Source organism: Primulina huaijiensis, chromosome 3, assembly GCF_012295235.1.
Source record: "Primulina huaijiensis isolate GDHJ02 chromosome 3, ASM1229523v2, whole genome shotgun sequence".
Taxonomy (NCBI): domain Eukaryota; kingdom Viridiplantae; phylum Streptophyta; class Magnoliopsida; order Lamiales; family Gesneriaceae; genus Primulina; species Primulina huaijiensis.
In genome coordinates this window covers 29,923,671-29,946,703 of record NC_133308.1, presented here as the reverse complement: position 1 = coordinate 29,946,703, position 23,033 = coordinate 29,923,671, and the positions used below count along the sequence as shown (strand labels likewise).

The 23,033-nt window shown below is 34.2% G+C and overlaps 3 protein-coding genes and 2 long non-coding RNA genes across 11 annotated transcripts; 2 read left to right on the top strand and 3 right to left on the bottom strand.

The window, feature by feature from the left end:
- Positions 1-555: 555 nt before the first annotated feature.
- On the bottom strand, positions 556-6,184 carry LOC140974573 (uncharacterized). 5 transcript variants are annotated; one of them, XR_012174812.1, is made up of 8 exons: positions 5,680-6,184; positions 4,327-5,340; positions 3,946-4,222; positions 3,606-3,655; positions 3,372-3,440; positions 2,775-2,852; positions 1,218-1,337; positions 556-877 (listed from the first exon to the last, which is right to left on the bottom strand). It is a non-coding gene; the product is annotated as an uncharacterized lncRNA (long non-coding RNA). The 5 variants fall into 5 exon arrangements; XR_012174810.1 differs by lacking the exon at positions 3,372-3,440 and having other exon boundaries at positions 4,327-4,355; positions 5,006-5,340; XR_012174809.1 differs by lacking the exon at positions 3,372-3,440 and having other exon boundaries at positions 5,680-5,731; positions 5,810-6,184.
- Positions 6,185-6,332: 148 nt separating this feature from the next.
- On the top strand, positions 6,333-8,244 carry LOC140974571 (heterogeneous nuclear ribonucleoprotein 1-like). The gene is made up of 2 exons (XM_073438130.1): positions 6,333-6,700; positions 7,253-8,244. The coding sequence occupies exons 1-2, from the start codon at positions 6,476-6,478 to the stop codon at positions 8,069-8,071; spliced, it is 1,044 nt and encodes a 347-aa protein (XP_073294231.1). The 5' UTR covers positions 6,333-6,475; the 3' UTR covers positions 8,072-8,244.
- On the bottom strand, positions 7,913-9,137 carry LOC140974572 (uncharacterized). The gene is made up of 2 exons (XR_012174807.1): positions 8,906-9,137; positions 7,913-8,863 (listed from the first exon to the last, which is right to left on the bottom strand). It is a non-coding gene; the product is annotated as an uncharacterized lncRNA (long non-coding RNA).
- A 4,524-nt stretch (positions 9,138-13,661) lies between these two features.
- Positions 13,662-20,409, top strand: LOC140974570 (CST complex subunit CTC1). Of its 3 annotated transcripts, none has more exons than XM_073438126.1 (16): positions 13,662-14,824; positions 14,984-15,102; positions 15,188-15,262; positions 15,340-15,418; positions 15,523-15,585; positions 15,666-15,740; positions 15,871-16,071; positions 16,294-16,404; positions 16,527-16,805; positions 16,915-17,394; positions 17,476-18,132; positions 18,216-18,307; positions 18,883-19,069; positions 19,225-19,339; positions 19,560-19,894; positions 20,063-20,409. In XM_073438126.1, the coding sequence occupies exons 1-16, from the start codon at positions 13,709-13,711 to the stop codon at positions 20,225-20,227; spliced, it is 4,149 nt and encodes a 1,382-aa protein (XP_073294227.1). In that variant the 5' UTR covers positions 13,662-13,708; the 3' UTR covers positions 20,228-20,409. The 3 variants fall into 3 exon arrangements, with proteins under 3 accessions (XP_073294227.1, XP_073294229.1, XP_073294230.1); XM_073438128.1 differs by having other exon boundaries at positions 19,560-19,980; XM_073438129.1 differs by lacking the exon at positions 20,063-20,409 and having other exon boundaries at positions 19,225-19,292; positions 19,560-19,703.
- Positions 20,410-20,619: 210 nt separating this feature from the next.
- On the bottom strand, positions 20,620-21,564 carry LOC140972414 (protein MIZU-KUSSEI 1-like). Its single transcript, XM_073434851.1, is given in 2 exon segments — positions 20,620-21,109; positions 21,111-21,564. Coding segments are annotated over 2 exon segments (726 nt in total). The 5' UTR covers positions 21,486-21,564; the 3' UTR covers positions 20,620-20,758.
- Between the last annotated feature and the right edge of the window lie 1,469 nt (positions 21,565-23,033).

The following is a 23,033-nucleotide window of genomic DNA, read 5'->3' as shown; positions in this document are numbered from 1 at the left end:
TTCATAAATGTATCCGATCCCAGTAATTGATAAATAACTAGCCACCGAGGCACACGCGTTGCGTGTGTCATGAATATAGAGGCTAATATATTAAACATTCATGATATTACAACACCATGACACCAAAACATTTTGTACTTGATCCATGAAAAGCAAGGGATTCCAAAGCTTAAACATTTTGTACTTGTCACCAAAACATGATACAGGTGTTGATTATAACAATAATATCCTTTTGAAGCAGTAATATCATGTCATGTGAAATAATGATAAACTTCAATGTAGAAGAAGTAAACAAATAGTCAAAAGATTGTCCAAATAATATGAGAATATTATCAAACAAAAATTTATTGAATATAAAAACCTAAAATCTGTCTTATTCGTTCAGCGAATAAATAGAACAAAAAACAATTAAAATTATAGTTATCTTTAAGTATTTTATGCATAAGCTAAACCGACTCTGGTATAGCGTAATAAGAAAATATTCATTTTATCGAATCATATCATAGTACAACATAAACATATAAAATAAATAGAACAATCTATTAAAACGTGCTATAAAAAATTGATATGACATAACAAAATGTAAACTATTGCAAGTATTTCGCTAAATACATGGTAAATAAAGTAGAAATTGGCAAACTCCTTTTATTTGACAAAAAAACCGAAATATTGTAAGTATATCACTTGACCAAAACGAAGAATACAAAGATGAAGTAGAAATGGAAGAAGTCAAATCCATTCTTCTAATTTGGTAATTTGATCGACGTCGAGCAAGTTAAGATTGTCGTCGTCGTCGGGTCATTCTTTCACGTTCGTTATGCTTTAGCATTTGTTGTTTATCCATGATGTAAGAGTTGGAGTTAGAATTTGTCGTGTCCTGCATAGAATCATAGACCAATAGTTAATGTACATGTGAAAGTGACAAAATAATAATGGAATACATTTCAGGAAAAGTTGAACGAATATTTTGTTCATGTACATACATGGCATTGTCGTAAACTATTTGAATCTATATTTTGTCTATATATCGTCGTTTTTGTCTAAATATGACAAAGATATAAAAAAAATTTATATATATTAATACTATTGTGTTATGTTGATTGATCATGAATGAATTTGATTGTTAAAATATAAATTTTTTCAATTTTTTTTAGAATTTTCCACAATAAAGTATCAAAATGTTTACTTGAAATTTTGAATGAAAAAAAATATCATACCTACGGAGACCTTTGTTGTTGATTTGCGACGTCATTTTGGATAGAAGACATGTTATTGACATTGATGTTTAGTCTATGTTCTCTTGAACTCGTGGATTTCATTTTTCAATGTTTAGATAGCTGCAAGAGAAATATAAATAAAAATTTAAAATTTGTTATTTGAGATGTAGTGTTTGATCACTGTTTATCTTACTCTTACTTCTACAATAAAATAGTCAAAACTCAGATATTGTAAATAAAATTTTAAAATTTGTTAGTTTCAGAATGAGGTAATATGACAACGTATGACAGAATAAAAAGTGTATTTTGAGACAACCAAATGATCATTATGAAGTTCAATAAGTTTAAATTTTCATGAGCATAAAAAATTCCGAGTACGTTTATACAAAACCGCAAAACTCAATTATCTTGTTTGAAGAACAAATCAATATGAGGTGACATAAAAACATTGCATCCAATTCCAAACCAAAATTTTCTTAACAAAACATTGATACACCGAATATGATTAAAAAGTTATGGAAAAATGTAAATAACCTAAGAAGCCCTACATAAAGATCTCAACTTTGCATCACTGTCAGAGTATAAATAAGAAATGAGTTTTTTTAAAAACTAAAGGTTGTTATCAACACAGCCAAAGAAAAAAATAAATAAAATAAGATCATTTTGATATACTGAATATTATGAAAAAGATATGAAAAATTGCTAGTTATGAAAAATTGTATATTAACCTAAGAAACCATACCTAAAGGTCTCAACTTTGCATCAATGTCGGAGTATAAATGAGAAATGAGTACAAACTTTAGAGCACCCTGTTCAATTTTCTTATTGCAATTGCATATATTATCACAAATAATATGCTTATTGCACTTGCATTTACCAAAAAACCAATGTTTGATGATGTTCAATTCAACAGTTTGAATACCAAAATGGAACTAATTGGAATATGAATACTTCAATTCCAATAAACAAATATGCACTGGAATGATGGTAAGAGGGATTTGATCCAAGTGAATTAAAAAAATAACACCAAAAAAGGATTATAGACAATTTTATAAACAATAAACCAAATAGGGATGAGGAAAAAAACTCGTGTTGAAGCAATATATTTTTCGAGAAAAACAAAGTGGGACACCCATCATATTTTTTTTAAATAACATACACCAAGCTATTCACATAGAATCCCAGAACAAAACGAAAACAAATCATACAATTAATAACATGCTAAAATCCATTATATATAACTTTGCACACGAAATAAAATTAAAAGGTGTTGGAAAATAAATAAAATAGTATTTGGTGAAATATTATATAAAAGTTTAAATAGTAAATTTAGTCGAGTATTATATCTTTTGGCATAACAATCATAGAGATCTCAATTTAAATTTAAATTTATATAGTAAACCAAAAACATAAAATAAAATAGCTATTTTAGTTATTTTTATTTGATTGCAAGACCAAAAACAACATAAAGAAATTTTTTTCCCCAAAAATAAAAACAATTTAAATTTTTGAATGCATGAATGAGCTAATAAAAGCAATAAATTTAGATTTTGTTACCTGATGTTGCAATGTATGAGAACAATTCAATAAACGTAGATGAGTTGAGATAATTGAGAGATGGTTGAAATTGAAAACCTAATAACATAAAAAAATTAATGAATAAAATACTGACCATCCTCCCACCCTCTCAGCTAGAATTGAATAAGATGCCTTCATCAATACAAAAAACACCAAGCCCGATAACAAAAAATCAACTTTTGATTTGGCTTCAAGAAGAAGCCATTCTCACAATAATACACATCTTCAAATAAAAAAAATATTAATGTTATACAAAATATTTTTTAAAACTTACATAGATTGAGTATACTAAAATAAAAAACTTTATTAAAACTGACATAAATGAAAATCTATTTTTTAGTTCAATAAAAGCAGTATTATGCGAGTTGGAACACACGATGATGGTAAGAGGAATTTGTTCCAAGTGAATTAAAAAATTAATAACCAAAAAAGGATGATAGACAATTTTAAAAACAATAAATCAAATAGGGATGAGAAAAAATTCATGTCGAAGCAATATACTCTTCGAGAAAAACAAAGTGGTAGACCCATCATCTATTTTTTTTTTAAATAACATACACCCAGCTAGCTATTCACCTTATCATCTTGGCTCCACCTTATCGATCTCGAAAACCTATATGCTTTTTGAAATTATTTTTTCCCTTCCTCTGTTGCATCAGCAGCAACATGAAAATTATAATAATAGAAGTTTAAAATTAAACAAAGTTTAAATTTCCCCAATTCTGTTAGTCTTCACTGTAAGGGCCAAGAGAAAAGCTAAAAGATATAAAGGATTGAATACCATGGAGTAGTAAGCAAGGAACAACTTACATCACATAGTTTTTTGTATGACAATCTTGAATCTCCTATTGGATGAAACCCTGCAAAATTAGGAGCAATTCATTTGAATCCACTATCTTCGATTCATCGGCTTTATATGCACACAAAATCCAATTTTTGGTTGGGCCCTTAGATATCGTAAGGTCATTTTGTACAACGATATGGATGCTTTTTAAAAGAAATTAAAAAAGCAAATTCGACATATCAAAAACGCAATTTGTGTTATTTCGGATTCTATTTGGTTCTTGAGATGACATACATGCTACCAAGTGAGGCCTTATATTTCTTTGTGTAAAGTAAACAAATCGCACAATTGTTAAGAAGAAATTACCATGTGGTGAGACAGGGGCCAGTGAACCGTCGTTTCTTCGGCTTCAATCCTCCATGGACCATGAAAATAAAGAAGTTGAAAAACACGAAAAACGAACCAAACAGATTATCATTGATTACAAAAGCATTCCTAGACAATCAAACTCGAAAAATCATTCTAAAGATTTGAGAGAATCAGGGTTATACCAGTCCACATGAACAAAATAATTCAAAACTCACCAAAACACGAAGAAAGCTAATGGAAGGCCAAAAGCCAAAATCTTGAATAACCCTGGGCCCTAATGGGAGACAAAAAGCAGACAATAAAAAGGGGGAAATCCATTTCAACATGAAAAACAATCAACAGGCGATCACAACATAGTAAAAACAGAGAAGAAACAACCTTGATTACAGATGAAACAGCGCAAATACCTGGCAGCAGAAGAGGATCTGATTATTAGATTTTTTTGGCAGGTTGCACACCATTGATTATTGATAATAAATAATTTTAATAATTATTATTTCTTTTTTTTTAAAAAAAGGTAGAATTTTTGTATTTAATTTTATAGGTAGAAAAGCACGACAATCCTTAACTCTTGACCCTCAGTATCAATGATAATCCTTGACACGGAAAATTTTCTAATTTTTCATTTAAGTTTGTGAAGCCTAAATGAGCAGAATTTAGATGTATCACAATATAATTTTTCTCTTGTTCTTGCTCTTTTCTTCCTTGATATGGTCTATCTTTGGTTTGATCAATCCTTGAGACTTGGAAACTATAAAATCTAACTCAACACAATACAAACGGAATCAAAAAGTCGAATTTGATACCGTTCTATTGAAATTAACAAATACACTACTAATGACACAAACAGACTATTTTTGCACATTTTATCAAACATTTAAGGGCATTGACTAATGGTGGAAATAAAACTTGATGATTAAATTACAATTACATCAAACTTTAAAATATCTTTACAATACAAAAAAGAAATGATGTGGGAAAAGAAGCAACGTGTTATTCATCGAGCATAAAATTGGATTTCGAAATAAGAAAACAATAAAATGAATGTAAAACCAACCTCAATTATCGAATAGAGTGTCACCCTTAGTGTTAAAAATTAAGCAAACCACAAATTATCCGTTTGAGAAACCATCTGCATTAAAACTCATAAGTAAAACAAATTTAATCACAATAAAAGTTTTGAAAGTGAATCTAAATTATTCAATTTAAAACTGAAGGAGATCAAAAAATAAAGTGAAAACATACCCACCAAATTACATTGTTCTGTGCATTTAGTTAACTACTCTCTCCCCTCAACATAATATCATCCACCATAAGAAAAATGATTCTATAGAACCCCATTGCTCTTCAATGGCAGAGCCATATATCAGCCGAGTTATCTAAGGAAAGCTGCTGGAGAAATTATAAGGTGATAATATAGTTTAATTATTTTTCGAACAGAATATTACAGAAAATTAGATTATTGTTCGGAGCTCATGTTATGGCTCTATTTGTCATTCTTTACCAACAAATAAGTGAGATAAAATACAAATTCGATATTGAATCATTCAGAGGAAAAATCAGAAATTGGATCATCTAAATCAACAAAGGAATCACTAAAAATACCATACAAATTATGTCCATTGATATGTATATAAAATCCAGACAACATTTCCATCTCAATTAAACGTGTAAATGTTTAGGGAGAGAAAATATAAAAATAAATAAATAGACGATAATCGCGAATCAAACCCGTGTAAATCTTCACAGACATTACTAGACCAGTCGCCACTATTTCTCTATCCTACAATCACTGATCATTAAATCCAAATAGAAGAAAAAGTAGAATTCAATACCTTTCAGTACGTTTACAAATGTATACCTCAACTTCAGGAGACATTGCCCTCTTCCTCGTGCCCATAATCCACAATAACAACCGTTTCTTTTGAACATCAGCCAAGTTCAGATCCGAAGCAACCGTATGTTGCGGTGGTCTACCATAACCGATCACTCACTCTTCATGGATCCGCCATTGACGATCATATAATTGACTTCGAAGGTTCTGAAAATTTCGATTAGATTTTTTGTAGTGAGGAAAGGAATTGAAGAAGAGGAGAAACGGGAAATCACGTTTTGATTTTGTGCGGCTCTTGGTTTGGGAGAGAAGAAGAGTGTCTGATTTGGTGGGAGGGAACCCTATGAACGTGGTGTGTGTGAAGGGTAATATAGATAGTTTATAAAACAGACCAAGACACCGGTTAGTATTAGATGCTTAATTTTAATAAAAAAAAAATAGTAAAAGAAGTAAAAGATACACAACATAAAAATTAGAGTTGAGGGGGCAAAAAGGAGGAATTCCACGTCTCTCCTCTCCCACCTTAAAAGCAACAAAAAAATTTAATATTTTTTAGTTATCACTTTAACTCTTTGCTACAAAATTTGTGAGATCTATGCCGCAAAATTCCCCCCCAAATTTTCGTCACTCGTAAATTATAGCTCTCCAATCTAGGGTTTCGCCAATTTTTCGCAATTATCGTGGCAGTTGGAAATGGACGATCCGGAGCAGAACAAGATATTTGTCGGTGGCATTTCGTGGGAGACGACGGACGAAATTCTGAAACAGCATTTCGTTAAATACGGCACCGTTTTGGCGTCTGTGATAGCAAAAGATCGAATTTCTGGAAGCCCCAGGGGATTCGCTTTCGTCACCTTCTCCGATTCTTCTGCCTTTCATCGTGTACTTCAGGATTCTCATGAAATTCTTGGGCGAACGGTCTGCCTTTTCTGTTCTCTCCTCTTTTAGGGTTTCTGATATCTTTTTTGGTAGTTTTTGGACGGGGGTCAGCTCTTCGGGCTTTCACTTGTTTTTTCAGGGTTATCGACAGTGGAAAGTTTGATTTTTTCGGCTTCCACTTATATTTCTATTCTTTTACATAAAGGTTCATATTTTTTAAGTTTTCACCTTTTTCTTTGTGTTTCTTTCATACTTAGGTTTGAAGTTCTTATTTATGGCTCTATAGTTTACTAAGGATTTGTTTCGACTTTTCTTCTTTCCTTTTTGAAAAGGCCTTTCAAATTTTAAGTCGGGGTTTTGTTCTTGCAGCATGTTAGTAATTATTTTTATTTCATTTGATCAAGCATGTGTCATTATCGACTTTTGAAAAATAACTGCGTGGACCTTATGCAAGTTTGTCTTCTGACTTCTTGGACCTGGAAGTGCAACTTTAGCACGTGCCTTATATCACCCTGAGTTGAAAATTTAATGCTAATATCACCTTTTACCTGTCGGGTAATTTGATTTATGGAAAGCGTTTTCTTTTAATAGGTTGATGTGAAAAAAGCAATTACAAAGAGTGAACAAAGTGATAATCAGCATGATAGAGCACTGAGTCGAACTAATAGTAGGAGTAACACTAGGAGCAGCAATCACATTAGTACCAAGAAGATTTTTGTAGGGGGTTTGTCAGCTAATCTAACAGAGGAAGATTTCAGGAGCTACTTCGAGAAGTTCGGTAGGATTACCGATGTAGTTGTGATGCACGATAACTTGACACATAGGCCCAGGGGTTTTGGTTTTATTACATTTGATTCAGAGGATTCTGTCGAGGAGGCTGTGCATAAGAACTTTCACCAATTGGGTGGGAAGCTTGTGGAGGTGAAAAGGGCAGTACCCAAAGATGGAAATAACGGTAATAGTAGTGGTTTTAATGGAAGGATAGGTAGTGGAAGAGGACAGACTCAAGGGAATAACCTGCCCAACTATACGAGATTTGGATGTTCTCCCTCTGGATATGGGAATGTGGCGGGATACGTGTATGGAGGTGGAATGTTTGGTGGTGGTTATCCACCTGGAGGATATGGAGGGATTGATTATGGTTTCCCTCCAATTGCGCCCGGAAGTCCTTGGAGCCATGCGATGATTGGTGTTAGGACAAATTTGTTGCCTTATGGAAGTGGTCCACCTGTGTATCCCATGCATTTAAACGGGTGGACTTGCTTCACCAGTCTGGCCGGGAATGGATATAACGGCTTTCTTGACACCAGATTTAGTGGGAAATCTGCTCAATTTAGCAACAGGGATCCTCAAGGTACAGATGAATCGAGGCCTTCTCACGCTGTCGGGAATAATGTAGATGATTATTGATTCCTATTCTTTCAGTTCTGGTAGAGGCCTTGGGGCTGTTGCCAACTAACAGGGTGTCAAAAATAATAACAAGCCTTACCCTATGTATTCTAGTTGACTACTTTGTTACTTGATCATTCAAATTTATAGTTTATGAATCTTTTATGGGACGGGTAGGGGCTGTTTTACTTCAACTGGTGTATGTCGTTCCTTTAGACTCCTTTGAATTCCATAAACATTTCAGTTCTTTATTAGTCATTGTTAATAGTTATTGATTCAGTGTCCAAATTGTTGTAGCGCTTTTTACTTAAAAAAAAACTTGTGATCAATCTTGTTTTTCTTGTCCACTTTCAGTTGAAAAATGTTGTCGTCCATGCTCCGATGTTCAGATTTTTGCTGTTGTGATTAGGTTTGTTTTCATCTAGGCATCAAATGTTTTTGTTCTTTGGAATCTTGCGTTGCTGATCTTCTAGGACCATTCCTGTACCTTGCAATATTTATTTGGGCTGTTTTTTCTTCTTTGTTTTGATTCAGTATAGGCCTATGATGGATACTGTTATTTTGGTTATTCTTGGTCCTACACTCCAATTTCATGTGCTATTCATGTCGCATTTCGCTTTTGTCAAGGTTTACTAGTGTAAAGTTGAAAGCTTTGATTGTATAATCTTAAACATATCATAAAATTATCGACTAATTCGTGTGTTTCTTATGTGCACCATATATGCTGTCTATATCTTTTGATAGTATAATTTATTTCCTGCAACGTTCCACTTGGAAATGCTTGGTATGTTCACGATAGTCTGGTCCTCATATCTATTTACTCACCTTCGCCTTCATCTTCGCCTTCACCTTCACCTTCACCTTCAATAATCATGAGTTGTAGACTTTAGGACATCAAAGTAGTGTATAATTGAATAACTTTTTTCTTGGTGAAGTTTTCTTTACTTGAACTTTGCAGTTCTCTTTTATTGTTTAGTCCTCGATCGTATAAGTTTCCCATGACATTGGCTCATTGAACAAACTACGGTTCTGTATTCCAAATGAGAGAAAACCCACCCGAAAACTCGTCGGGCGCTCTTGTTTACTTGTGCAGGAGGAAACGGGCTCAAGTCCTGAGCTACAGCGGAAGAGAAGACCCGACTGGAAAAAGTTGCCACGTCTACCTACACTTTTTTCGTAATATCTGAAGCCATCTTTCTTGAGCAAATCATCAGTCCACTGTCCATCACTCTCGACTCTGAGTCTCGGCCATCTCTTGCGAATCTGTTTATCTCATCCCATATATATTTTTAGATTCATTTGTGCAAGTGTGGTATAAATGCAGGTTTTATCACTAAATTTCAAGTACATATATTTTTTTTCACGGGGCAGCATCATAGCACATGAAAAAAGGCTGAAAAAAAGGCAGAACTTCGGTTAACCGACACTACCTGACTTTTTTCGGGTACCCGCTGGTTTTCTTTGGGTCGGGTTCGGGTAGTTTTTTTTGCTACCTGAAATTACCTGAACCCAACAAACCCGACCCGACCCTAACCCTGAATGAGAGATTTCTTGATTTGTTTGGTTTTTGTCGTTATATAATTTATGGGTGAATTAATGCGGGGTTATAAAAATGAGGACTCGACATAAATAATCATCACAGTTTGGTAACTTAGTTTAGGATGGTAAAGGCGAAGTGTAGTGGTTTGGTTAATTAAAAAATTGAACTTGAAACAGTCGGAGTTCTAGAACATGTCTGCTCATGCAACCCCATTTCCGAGGTAGTCAAATAAGACGACTGTAAGGCAAACCAAATTGCGTGAAATTACCAACATATAATTAATTATCTTTTGTGTAATCAATTTTAGATTTTAAAAAGTATTATATAAATTTAAAATATTTAATGAGACCGATAATCGAGTTAATAAAAATATATTTATATTAGTAATAAATAATAAACATGGCATGTTGTTCCAGCTATGTTCTTTGGACTGGAACACAGTGTGTTTTTGGTTTGGACAATTTATTATACTGTCTAAAAGTATTTGAAGGTGGTTTGATTGGGATTAGAAGTTGGAATATGTAGAGGGAAAAAATTGAAAGGAAATTTCCAATGAGATCTCATGTTATCCAATAAACATTATTTGCTGTGGCAAACTGACTTTGATCAACTGCGGTTTAATTTATTAGTATTTCTTGTGAAAACCTTCTGGTCTCAACTATCTATACTCATTGAATAGAGAAGTTAATATCATTTATTGTATCCCAGTTAGCCCATTGAATCTACTTTTCGTTTTCTTTAATTATGCATACATACATTTTATATAGTTTCACATTTCGAATGATTGATTCGTCAACAATTTTATCTCGAAAGCTTTAAATGCTCATGAATGAGCCTCAACTTCGTAAATACTGGTGTCCAGTCAATCAATCTATGTGTTCAATGTAGACACATAATATACCTGTAAACCGGGTAGCAGCAGCACAGCTATCTGATATCAGATTTGCTGCCCCACAACGATTTTAATCCATCGAAAGCCCAATTGCAGCAATTTTGTATCATTTGAGCTCCATAAGGTCAATTTCTTGGTGTATCATCAAAAACCAAAGGAGAAAGATGGGACAATGCGTTTATGTGTTTCCTGAACCTCGTTAGTTCAACCTTGAATAATGCAATAAAAGTTGCTTTTTGACCCATGGAGGATCAATGTCTTTAAGCCAAAGTGCTTCACGAGTATCCTTGTGCTCAAAGTCAGGACGCTTTGGGTTCCGTTTATTATTTCTATCATCTCATCACTCATATGGGCTGCTGAAGAATACCTGCCACAGACGGAGTCGAGCTTTATGCATCCGCAAGATGTCTTCTCTAACTGCGGGTTAATCCCAATACAGAGTAAAAAAGTAACATGGGTAGAAATATAACAACTTGCTAAACTTTTGTACTGAGTACTTGCGAAGGAATGATGTGTTGATGCTTCGTTCTTGAAGGTTCCAGAGCTGTGAGGCATTCAATAGCCGTCAAGAATTTAATCAAAGTATATTAGCAGAAATTGAATAAAAAGTTGCTCTCAAGCTCTAATGAGTACTGAAACATATTGGCTAAAGTAGATGAAAACTGGTATTGCTAATATGCAGCGGACAGAAGACGACCAAAAGGAGTGACATGGGAACAATTTTATCCACACCAACACTTTGGTCAAAATATAGTGACCATTTACTTCTAAATTTTGATTACAAGGTCCGGTGATCAAGGCAAAAATACTCAATTCCCTGATGTTAATTTTCGTCTTCTCACTAATTCAAATTATTTCATCAAGAAAATCCAGTTAGTACCAAATGGAACTGATTAGATATTTTTGTGTCCCAAAAGTTACAAAAAAAGTAAAAGGTATCGTTGATACCAGCAGCATGTTGAACGATGTAATTTACCATTGCGACCCTAACCTAGAAACGATAAATTTGAGATGTGCAAATATTAAATTACACCTTATACATATTTAAGAAAAGGCAATGGCGTGATGCAAATATCCATAAGCATAAACGGTGAACAAGAGGTTGACATGCCTACAACATCATATGGAGGGAGGTATTGATTTTACATACATGATTGCTGTACTTCAATACGTTATTCTCCAACTATAATAATAAAATTTATTTAAATTTTATTATTATAGTTATTGTTATTGTTTAACAAGAAAATAAATTCATCAATATAAAATAAATGTGCAACTAAAAGATAAGACATTCTTTCAATCGATCTTTAGAAAATATAGACTGAAAAGTCAAATAGAACACAAGCATGGAACACTCGAACAAACAACTTTCACAATTTAGAACACTAAGTACGACATAATTGTTAAAAGATTGAGTTATTACCTACACTTCAAATTGCTTACAACTCAATTCATGGAATCAAAACTTGAGATGAAAGATTCTTCAAAAGGCTATGACATCTTAATATCCAGAACAAGATTAAGATCTTTCTATGGAAAGCTATACACGCTATAATTCCATCTCGTCATCACTTAGCTTCGAGAGAAGTCCAGGTTGATCCTTTGTGCCCTCGTTGTAATTTGTCTAATGAGAATAGCTTCCATGTTTTATGGCACTGTCCTTGGGCGAAGGATGTGTGGTCTGAATCGGCTTTATGGCCTGTGTTATTCAGGTTTCGGGGACAAAATTTTATGGAACTTTGGTGTTGGACAATTTTGAACGGCACATGTGACGATGTGTGATGTTTTGCAATGATATCGTGGAGCATTTGGCTTGCCAGAAATCAATGGGTTTTCGAAGGTCGGTCAATGCATGGTAGAGAAGTGGTGTCTCATGCGGGTAATATTTGGGCTCAATTCTTAACTTCTAAACCTGTCAGAATCAACATTACCATTAATGAACCTCATTTGATTCATTGGAATGCACCACAAGTTGGGAGTTTTAAGATAAATGTGGATGCTGCCGTCTTTGATGATTCCGATTTTTTCGGTGTAGGGATGATTATTCGAGATGATAAAGGTATGGTCTTAATGGCTCGTGCAGGCTGTCTTGAGGGTGTTTTAACACCTTACCTGGCTGAGTTATTTGTTGTTCGAGAAGGTATTATTTTAGCCTATTATCTCCGGTGGACAAATGTCATTTTAGAAACTGATGCTCTTAAGTAGTTGAATCTATTTGTCATCCTAATGCTTTTGCACCTGAAGATTTCATTATCTCTTTTATTAGAAGACTAATGCTGCAAACATCTGGACTCACCATCACTTTTTGTCGACGTTCCGCGAACAAAGCAGCTCATGAACTTGCATCATTTGTTCTTAGAAATTTGGTGGATGTTGATTACAATGATTGTAGTCCTTTTTATTTAAGCTTATTTGTAAGAAGTGACTTTATTTATAATATTTGAATATATCGGTTTTATCCTAAAAAAAATTACACAAAAATTTGGGGATTAGAATTACATGCGTACATGCTATTAATAAAAATAAACATCACTGCGTTATTTATGAATAGGTCCACAAAAAATTAATAGATAATTATTAATTAATTTAGTTTTTTTTCATCAAACCCTTTTTTTTCAAAATATAAAAAATGACACTTCTCTCGTGCGAGAATTAAATAGACATCTTAGATCTTAATGTTCTATAAAAATTGCACGAACACGCTCTCCACTAGCTAAAAATCTGGTAAGTTGAATATTTTGATAAAATCTCATAAACCAGTGATCAAATTGACAAGTGTGCTAAACGGTTACAAAGCAAACTCAATTTGAATCAAGTCATATTTCAGGCCTAAATCGACGTTGACGCTGCTGCCTATTGTTGATAACGTCCGAATTAGTATAACCGGGTTGACATATAACTTATAGCAACTTGAGTATTCTTTCCAATTTGTTAGATTTTCAACTTATATAAAAGATGTTTCTATAACTTTTTTTTAAAAAAAATGAATGTCTAAAATTCCTATTTAATTTTGATAAGAGAGAAGTTAGTATTTTCAATATTTTCATAGGGTTTTGGTGCAATAAAATATAAATTAATACTTTTGCTACGGAAAGTTTCAATTAATAAAAATCATGATATTTTTTAAATGTTAAAAATAATAATATATGAACGGTAAATGAGGCCCAGACACCACCACCCCGCCTTCTCCTTTGGACAAACATCGCGATCTCTTCCCGCCTTCCCAATGGGGACACATAATGATTTTGGATCGGTGGAAGAAGATACAACGATTCTCTTGAAAATTTCTGACCTAATTCAACGGGCTCGTCCCCACACCGCGGCTTCGTCTCTCAATCCAAGTCGTCATGTCTCCACTTCAAAACCCCACCGAAATTTCGATAAGAACCGCCGTCAGGCACCCTTTTGTCAAAACCCCGTTCCCGATACATTAAAACCCTTGGATTACAAGGCCAAGCTTATCGGAACATTAACACTGCCCTCCTATGCTACTGACTGCTCTATAATTAAATGCAGTTGTTTTCAGTTCTCAGATGATTCCGGTTCTGTTTGCTGTGATATTTTGGATTTTGACCCGAAAATGATTGGTACAAGTATTCGGGTCCTTTCTTGGAATTTTTTCCCATCGTTAAAATCTGAAAGTCGGAGTGGTAAAGGTGGTTTCTTGGAGATTCTTACATGGGATTTTTTGCAATCATGCAGTGAGAATGTTTGTTCCTTTGTGGGTTTTAGTTCGTTCTGTTTAAATTTCGGTGACTGTAAAGTAAGTCCTAAGGTTAAGTATTTGATATTTGGAAGGATAAATTCAATAAGTCCTGTATATGTTGTTCCTTGTGCAAATGACGAAAGTGTTCCGCAAACTTTATGTGGTTTTCTTGTAAGTGTTTTTGTCTGTGAATGTAAATTCTGCAGTTCTAAATTTTTTATGTCAGAATTGAATGGTTGGTGTGGAGAAAATGTTAAGGGTCATTGCTTTAGCAAAAGAGAGATTGTATATTTTTGTGGATCGAGCTCGTCCTGGCATCCTGTTATCTCCAGATTGATAGGTGACGTTGTTTTACTATCAAACTTGAAGAAAAAAATGGTCTTTATTGGGAAAGAAAAGTCGGTTTTGATGTATTTGACTACAAATGAAGTGTCCTTCCATATCCCCAAGTTGTATAAAAAGAGAACATTTATTCACAACTATGATACCAGAGGGAAAGGCGAATATGGTAGCTATACTGGAATTGTTACGGGTGTTTACATGAAGGGAATGGTTGCTGAGTTGGATCGCGATGTCATGCTACTGTTAACAGATCAGCAGCTCACTATACCACACAGTCTGAGAGTTGGAGCAATTGTATGTGAAGTAGTTACTCTGCGCATTTTATCGTGTCAAACTTAAAATTAATCTTGGATAACAGATTTTTTGTGGAAGGTGGAATATGTATTTATTTTGATGGAGTACAGTGATAGATTTCAGTTTGGTTTAATATCTTATAATTGATTGCTTTTTTAGGTGACTTTGGAAAATGTTCATGTTGTTGATCCAAAATTTTCATGGGGAAAAATGTTGATACTTGGTGCATGCTGTAGAACTAGTGTAAATTTGAAGTCATTTTCTCCACTGGATACTGGGTAGAACTCCTATAAACTATTTCAATCCTATGAAATTTCAATCCACTAGTTTTATCTAATGCATGTGGGGCTATATGTGCTGCAGATTCTATTTGAAATCACACTCCCAGAGTCTTCTTCGAAAGTTCATAGACTGTCTGCCGTACTCAACTAGACTATGGTACAAAATATCCGGGCAGCTGTGTTTTACTATTTGATGTTCTTAATCGACTCTTATTTTTCCATTCTGAGCTACAGGGTATTGCTTGTCATCTCATGTTTTAGAAAGAAGTTTACTGGGATTTTTTCTGATATGGAGATCTTGGGATCGAAACATGTAATATGTTTACTCACATTTTTCAAATTTTAAGTTACCTCTCAAATTTTTTTCCCTTTCCCTCAAAAAATAAATCTATGGAAATTATTACAAGGCGATTCCAGAAGGAGGGACTGGCTCAAAAATATGCTCTTTCACATTTGCCTCTATCAGTTATTCATGTTCGGGTAAAATTCCTTTTGGTGCTATCAAAATTATTCCTTATTTAGTTTGCCGTCACCATCACATGCTAATTTCTCTTTGACAGCGTGGTGTCCTTTTGGAATTCTGCAAACTTAGTTTGTGTCCTGTTGACCATGAAGTTCATTATCAATTGAGACTGGTGAGTCCATAGTGGTTAGTTTCTGATGTTAACCTTCTTGGTCTCCAGTTGCTATTATTAAATTTTTCTTGACATATTAACACTGGGTTTTTAATTAGCAATGAATATTTGGCTCAACAATTATTTTCAGTTGCTTCCTATTGGTCATTTAATCTCTTATTGTGAGGCCTCATGGAAGAAAATTCTTGGTGACTGGAGCGGCGGTGATGATTTTTCTGGTAGTATCTGTCCGAAAAAGACTGTATCTTGCGGTGGCAGATTTTATGCACAATCAATCAGAAAAGTAATATACACAGAAGACATTGGTGTGCTTGTAGTTGGAACTCTAAAGGTCGTAGTGATTGGATCTCTATCTTTCTAAGTGGCAATTGGCATGTGACATTCTTATATAGTTATATTTATCATGATTGCAACATATTTGATTTATGTACAGCTCCATTTAAGCATTGCCATCAATATAAAATAGACAAATGCAGTCACTTAATCTATGATTCCCATTAAATAAAGTCCAATGTTATTTTATTTATCTTTTTTGATGAGTTTTTTTTTTCAGGTCTCTTTGTCTTCTGGAAGATTGCAACTTGTTGATGCAACTGGTGGCATGGATGTCGTACTTGACCTTCCAGTGCTTTCAGTAGTGTGGGACATTGATAGGATTTTAGAGGTTGGGCTTTAAATACATCCTTGTTACCTACCTTGTAGACTTTTTAGTAGATTTACGGCAACTTATTTGTAGTGTTGTTTTTCTGCTTTGTGTACCATGCAATCATACCTTCGTGATTCCAGGCAAAAGATTTTATCATAATTATTGAAGGCAAACCTGGAAAACTGGTCCGATTGGATTTGCACCGAGAACAGTTATTATCCTGCCGAAGTATCTTTGATAATGCTTCACTACCTAGAAGGATGAAATTGTCCCCTTGTATTTATCTGAAGCCAAGTAGTGAAGATTCCAATCTTAATCCATGGTCTCTACTATGCGATCACAAGAGAAACTTGCAGGAGCATGAAAGTGGGAAGTTTCACTTGCTTTTATTGACACATAAATTTCCCGTTCAGCAAATGGTATGGTTGTATAGTTCATTCCAAAGATACATACTAATGTAAATTTTAAGTTGGCTTGTACTTCTTACTTTCAAGTGTGCCTTTGATTTTTACTTGTTTCCATTTTTAGTTTCAACTTGGTCAAGCGAAAAAATCAGCCATGTTTGCTCAGGCCATAGTCCTGCCTTGGGATTTACTTGTTGCTGAGAAAAATAAAGAATCAGATGTCACTCTGCTTTCTTTGGACCATCTGGGAGATTCTCTTGAAAAATTCACTAGATCTGAGAAAGTTTTTGTTCATAAGAGATGTAAATTTGACCGATCTGTAATTGACGCATCAAATATTAGATCAGATGCCATTGGAAATGGATCATTTGGCCATTTTCCAGATCCCTGTGATTCTTATATCAGCTGTCGCACTGAAAATTGCAGTTGTATTTCGAATCTCCCAATAGAATTGTCATGTTTGATTTCTAATAGTAGTGTGAATTATCATCGCAAGGGTACTTTGCAATACACAGATGCAGATAATAAGATTGTTCCTTGCTGCAAACCCCAAAAGAGCACCGTTTTGCTGGAATTCAATTCAGAGAGTTTTTGTGTCTTTGAGGTATGTCATAATTACTTTCACAGTCCAAGATAAGATATTGCTAATTTTTTCGCTAAATATAAGCATGTGTTGGGTTGGCAGGCATTAAGAATCGGTAGCTATTACCTGGTCAAACATGAGGAGAAAGATATGATATGCTTTGCTAAGAGGCATTCTCAAATCCGTCCTGCTAAAGTATTCATCAATGCTGGAATGCGTTTTCAGAGTTTTGTGTTCTCAACTATAGATAGTCTTCAAACTTCAAAAGCATCTTTTCTCTATTCGTCACGGAATTTGGGTCAAGAACGATTCTTGAATGAGATCAAGGATGGTTCGAGAAAACATTTTAGCAGTGATGTGTCAACAGACAATGGATGCCATGAAATTAAAGTCACCCGTCCAATTAACAATGATGGTATAGAGAATACAAATATCAGGATAATTGTTCCCACCGGTGCTTTGAATTTACTCGAGAATCTTATCAACACATTGTGTTCTTCTATGGAAGAATTAGACAATCAGGACTCTGGTGGTACCAAACTTGATGCACTAAAACAATCCGCAGGAGGTACATATCCTGATCATCGATTGCCCGAGGGAAACCTTATAACATTACAGGGTCTTGTAACGGCATTTCATGACTACAATCGAATTTCAACTCCTGAGCAATCAACTCTTGTTCAGGACGGCGAAGGTCTGCCAATGTTTCTCCAAGGAAGTGGCTATTTTTGTGTCCATGTTTTAGTGGATGGTCACATAGTAATTATTCTTGACCCTTATTTATGCATTGTATTAAATAATGCACAGTTTTCTTTTTCTGACGGATTAAAATCTTTTTCTAGATCAGAATAATCGGCAATGTAAATAAACAAGCTTATCCTATTGGATTAGGGCGAGACACCTATGTGACATTTCACAGAATTCTTCGATTAAGGTATGTATTGTCTGTGTCTGTGTCTGTGTCACACAGCATGTAGATGTTACCTTAGTTAAATCAAAAATCACACAAACATAACAGTGCTCTTGCAATCGAATGTACTAATTATTGTTATCCTGCAAGTTTTGTTCAAACTCCAGAGATCAGCTAATGATTCTCTCTTCTCTATATTTCAAATTAAAGTTTCTTTTATTATTTGGTTACTTAGTGAAGCTCGATAACTATTTGCTAGGTTAATTTGATCTCTTTCTTCCTTTTTTGGTTGTTTGTATCTCCTCCCACTCTCTCTAAATTTCATGAAGTACTTGACACTGTCTCGTATGTTTTTCATTTAATTCCTGCATGGACCAGTTTCTTTTTGTCCAAAGTGTTAGAGAACCATCTTAATGACATTCTCTTTTATCTTTTCATGCATGGTATATCGAAGTAATGTTTCTCATGGAAATCAAATGGCCTATTTATGTATGTGCCTGAATATTACACAGTGATTTAAGAATGTGTTTGTTTGTTAATGCATCAAGTAATGCCTTTTCATGATATGTAACCACACAAATACGTTTTCTTTTTGGCAGTGGGCAAAACAAGTACATGATGATGCCTGTATCGTTCATCACAATTCACTATGTTAGCTTGGTGAATGAACAGCACAGTGATGAATTGAACCATACACCAGTCGCAATTCCAACTTTGGCTCCTGCAGCTCTAATATCTGAGGTGCTGCAATCATCGGAGCCTAAACCGATGCAATTTTGTTGCAGGGTAATATGTTATATGGAAATTTTTCATATATGATCAAAGCCCAATTTTCTTGTGGTTTTCCATGCATTGTTTGTTCCATTAACATGCTCATCATTAAATCAGTTTTTAATTAGGAACTTAACTCCCTTGTATCTGTTGTTTGTTTGATGAGACAGGTTGTGGCTGTTTATGTTGTTGTGCTGGAGAAGAACAGAAATATAACTCAATTGCAATCAGGCGTTAGGTCCACACTTTCAGTTGTTCAAATCCCATTCGCTGGTTTTGTCTTAGGTGTTTATATTCTGTCCTATTATGTTAGTAATGGATGTTGATTGTGAAATAGTTAATGTTTTGTTCAAAATTGTTATTTGAAATACGAACTATGGGCCTGTTTGCGTAATAGGATTGAATATTGAATCATTTGCCATTGATGTTGAAACAATTGTGTTTATTTGACGATGAAAGAATACAAAAGTTTTGTCTGAGTACTTTATTTGTTTTCTTTATGTAGATGATGGGTCGTCCTCCTGCTGTTGCTGGGCCGACTCTGAGAAGGCTGCGACCTTACTTGGGTTGGATTCTGAAGAATTCTCACATAACATTTCTTCTGCAGAAACAGTAGCCAAATCTCAGACTGGACCATGGCTTCCTTGTATCTCGACAATGGGTCGCCTAAAGCAAATATTAAAGCAGCATCAGAGAATTGTGGCAAAAAACTACGGAGCAATGCTAGATTCCTCTTGTCAAGACCTGACATTTTCTTTTGACTCGAACACATTAATAAACAGCTCTGATGATTATCTCCTGAGAAGCTTGATTGGCAATGCTTGTTTCAGCAAATTCTGGGTAAACTGTAGCCAACTCAAGCTACATATTCCCCACTTTTGTCATTCTGTTCTGTGTGCCGTTTTTCCAAATCTTGTCCATTCAATGTATTTACACTTCCAAGACCAGCAATTTTGGTTTATCTTCAGATTTGAATACCTTAAGAATTTCGTTTATTTTTGTCTGCAGACTGTTGTGGGAAACCTCATGGATCCAAGTGCTAGAAGACAGTTGGAGGAACGCCTGTGTGAACAGGACATGACAATGCCTGGACTGCAGAATGTGTGGGCAACAAGTGTCTCTCAAGCAAATATGCTCGCAGAAGCTAGGAACATTATGAAGCAACTTTCGTAAATTTCAGCTTACTTGCATGTTTGTCTCAGCCCGATTCTGGAAAACACATCGGCGGTTTAAACGTATTATAGTTGGATCGGGTCTGACCCGTTACAGCGGTAAAGAAAAACTATCTGAATATTACTCGAAACCTTAGATCTTACAAAAAGACACATTTTTATCTGTATTTCAATTTCCCAAATTTAAAAGTTAATTATGAAGTATTTTAATAGATAAATCAAAGATTTAATATCAGGTGTATTTTCTTGAGATAAAGTAAAATCTAACATTGATAGAAAACAAAAATTCAAAACCATGCATGTGCATGGTTTTTAAATATTGATTTGAAGAAAAAGGGAAGGCAAAACTTATACCAAACTAAGCCTAAATTTTAAAAAAAAATGATAGTAAAGTAATAGAAAGAACAAATTATATTCCATTTCTTTGAACTCTTAGGTAAGGTAGGAATCACAATATATATATCACCAATCCAAATTATAAGACAATCACTCACTGAAGAATTAGATAACCCCCAAAAATCGAAAAAATTAATTACATAAGCTTTTTATGGGATCTGACAAAGAAAATACTAAGTTCTTGAGCTGTTCCACCATCCGGATTAATCATGTAAAAGGATTCAGAATCCTTGGATCCAACAACCCTATCAAATCTTGCCCGGATATAACTCAAATTTCCGTCTCCATTTTCCTTCTCAGAATACAAACCAGGCAACACTCCGGCCCCCATTGAAACTCCCTTCAAAAGCTTCATGACATGACCTTCTTCATCACCCGTATTCGTCCTCCTTATAGAGTACCCACTTTTCCTGCCATTACAGTACACGGCCCACACGAACTCCTCCGTGAGCTTCTTCTTGTGGGTTTTCGTATCACTTTCGAGCTACTGTGATACGTAGAATATCCGATGCCATTTCCTTGTGGAATGCGGAGGTTGATACGGGGAGTTCTATCACGAAGATTGGCATTTTATGAGGGTCTTCTGGTATGGCAAGGTTGAGTCTTCCTTTGCGGTATCCGAATAGGGTCCCGGTTGTGGCTTTATCGGTTAGGAACGGTTTGCGGTGGCGGTTCCCAAGCAGGGCCACCATCTTGCAGCCGGTGGTTAGCATGGGGAGGAGTTTGAACATGCGGAAAAGGCCGCCACCGCTGCCGGTGGTGGAGGATTTTGTTGATTTCTTTTTTGCGTTAGTTATTTGGAGGTGGGAAAATAAGGAATGGTTTGCCATTTTGTGGAACGGGCTTGAACAAATTTGTGGCATATTTGGAAGGATTTCTAATTATGTTAGTTGATCGATTTTTGGGGTTTCAATTAGGATATATATATGGAGTTTTAGAAAATTGTGATGTGCACTATAAGTAATGTAGAAAGATTGGGGTGTGTGTGTGTATATATATGCATTTGAAGTTTTTCTTCCTTACGATAACCTATTTATTTATTTTTACTTTTCTTTTTTGATTGCACTTTTAGATTTAAAAAACATCTTGATAATAAAAATATTAATGCAAGCCCATGCCAACATTTATCATTGTAATAAATATATGACATCTGAATTAAATTCATAGCCTAATTTGCTTTTATGGAGGTAGGATTGCAGTCTTAATCACATAATTGAAAATTTTAATGTCACGATATTTAATTATAATAAGTCTCTTATGAGACGATGTCAGTTTATCTTTATATGCGAGAAGTGTTAATTCTGCAGATATTTAGAATAATAACCAATAATTTTGACATAAAAAATAACATTTTTTCATGAGTGATATATATAAAATATCAGTAGAGCAAAAATTTTTGTGATTTAATTATGGTGTATTGATATATTATACTTATTGCAAAAACATGTAGGTGGTGGGAGCCGAAGGAGGGAAAAAAAGGGCTAAATTTTATCTTTTTCAACATGTATATTGTGGGTTGTAGGGCTGAAATTTGATGTTGACAATGCTTAAAGATGAAAAGAATTGGACTTCAATTGTGATGAGATAAGGAAAACAAGCCTGACCAAAAAATTGTGGGGAAAAGTGAAAAAAAATAGAGAAGAGAAAGTTCCCTTTTTGATCATGTGCCTCCCCTCTATTTATACTAGTTACTCTGCACACGTGGTGCGTGTGTGTATAGTTTTTTTATAATTAATGAGGGGCTAAAATGAAATATGACAAATTATCGAAGGACTAAAGTACTATTTGAATTGATGAAATTCTAAAAAAAAATTAAAAAAAAGTGTTTGTTGAAATTTAAAAAAAATTGTAATATTGATCAAAGTTGGAAGAGAAATTTGATGTCCCATTTTGTCTCTATTAGGCCCAAACTTAATATATTGTATAGATATGCTTCACTATCAACATATATATTTCCAACCAAAGTTTGAAATTGGGCATGAGAAGACAATTTAATAGATTTTTGGGAGATGATAAAGCTGAATATTTTGGTAAAATACAAATGAGAATTTATTAAAGCTGAATATTTTGGTAAAATACAAATGAGAATTTATTTAATAAATTTTGAAAGAAAAAAAAAAACAAGACTTATTATATATTTGTTAAAAATAAAGCAGACTTTTCTTTAATGAAAAAAGATTATTACAAATTAATGTACAACCAATCAACATCATTTTTCCCCTTATTCTGCACAATCCCATTAGGCACAAACCCCATACAAAGGTGCTGCTTTTCTTTCCCAATTAATTCATTAACTACATTTCCTACTTTATTATGGGTAAATTGCAAAACCACCCTCGTATTTTTTTTATTTGTTAAAACCAGCTACGGAATAACATTAATGTGCAAAATAGCCCCTATACATTTAAATT

Bases quoted from the DNA above. Each gene is read 5' to 3' on its own strand.
- LOC140974570 (XM_073438126.1), top strand. From the start codon at position 13,709: ATGGGGACACATAATGATTTTGGATCGGTGGAAGAAGATACAACGATT. The intron at 16,072-16,293 runs GTCGTAGTGATT...TTTTTTTTTCAG, and splicing joins TTGTAGTTGGAACTCTAAAG to GTCTCTTTGTCTTCTGGAAG. The intron at 19,070-19,224 runs GTAATATGTTAT...TTGATGAGACAG, and splicing joins CGATGCAATTTTGTTGCAGG to GTTGTGGCTGTTTATGTTGT.
- LOC140974571 (XM_073438130.1), top strand. From the start codon at position 6,476: ATGGACGATCCGGAGCAGAACAAGATATTTGTCGGTGGCATTTCGTGG. The intron at 6,701-7,252 runs GTCTGCCTTTTC...TTCTTTTAATAG, and splicing joins ATGAAATTCTTGGGCGAACG to GTTGATGTGAAAAAAGCAAT.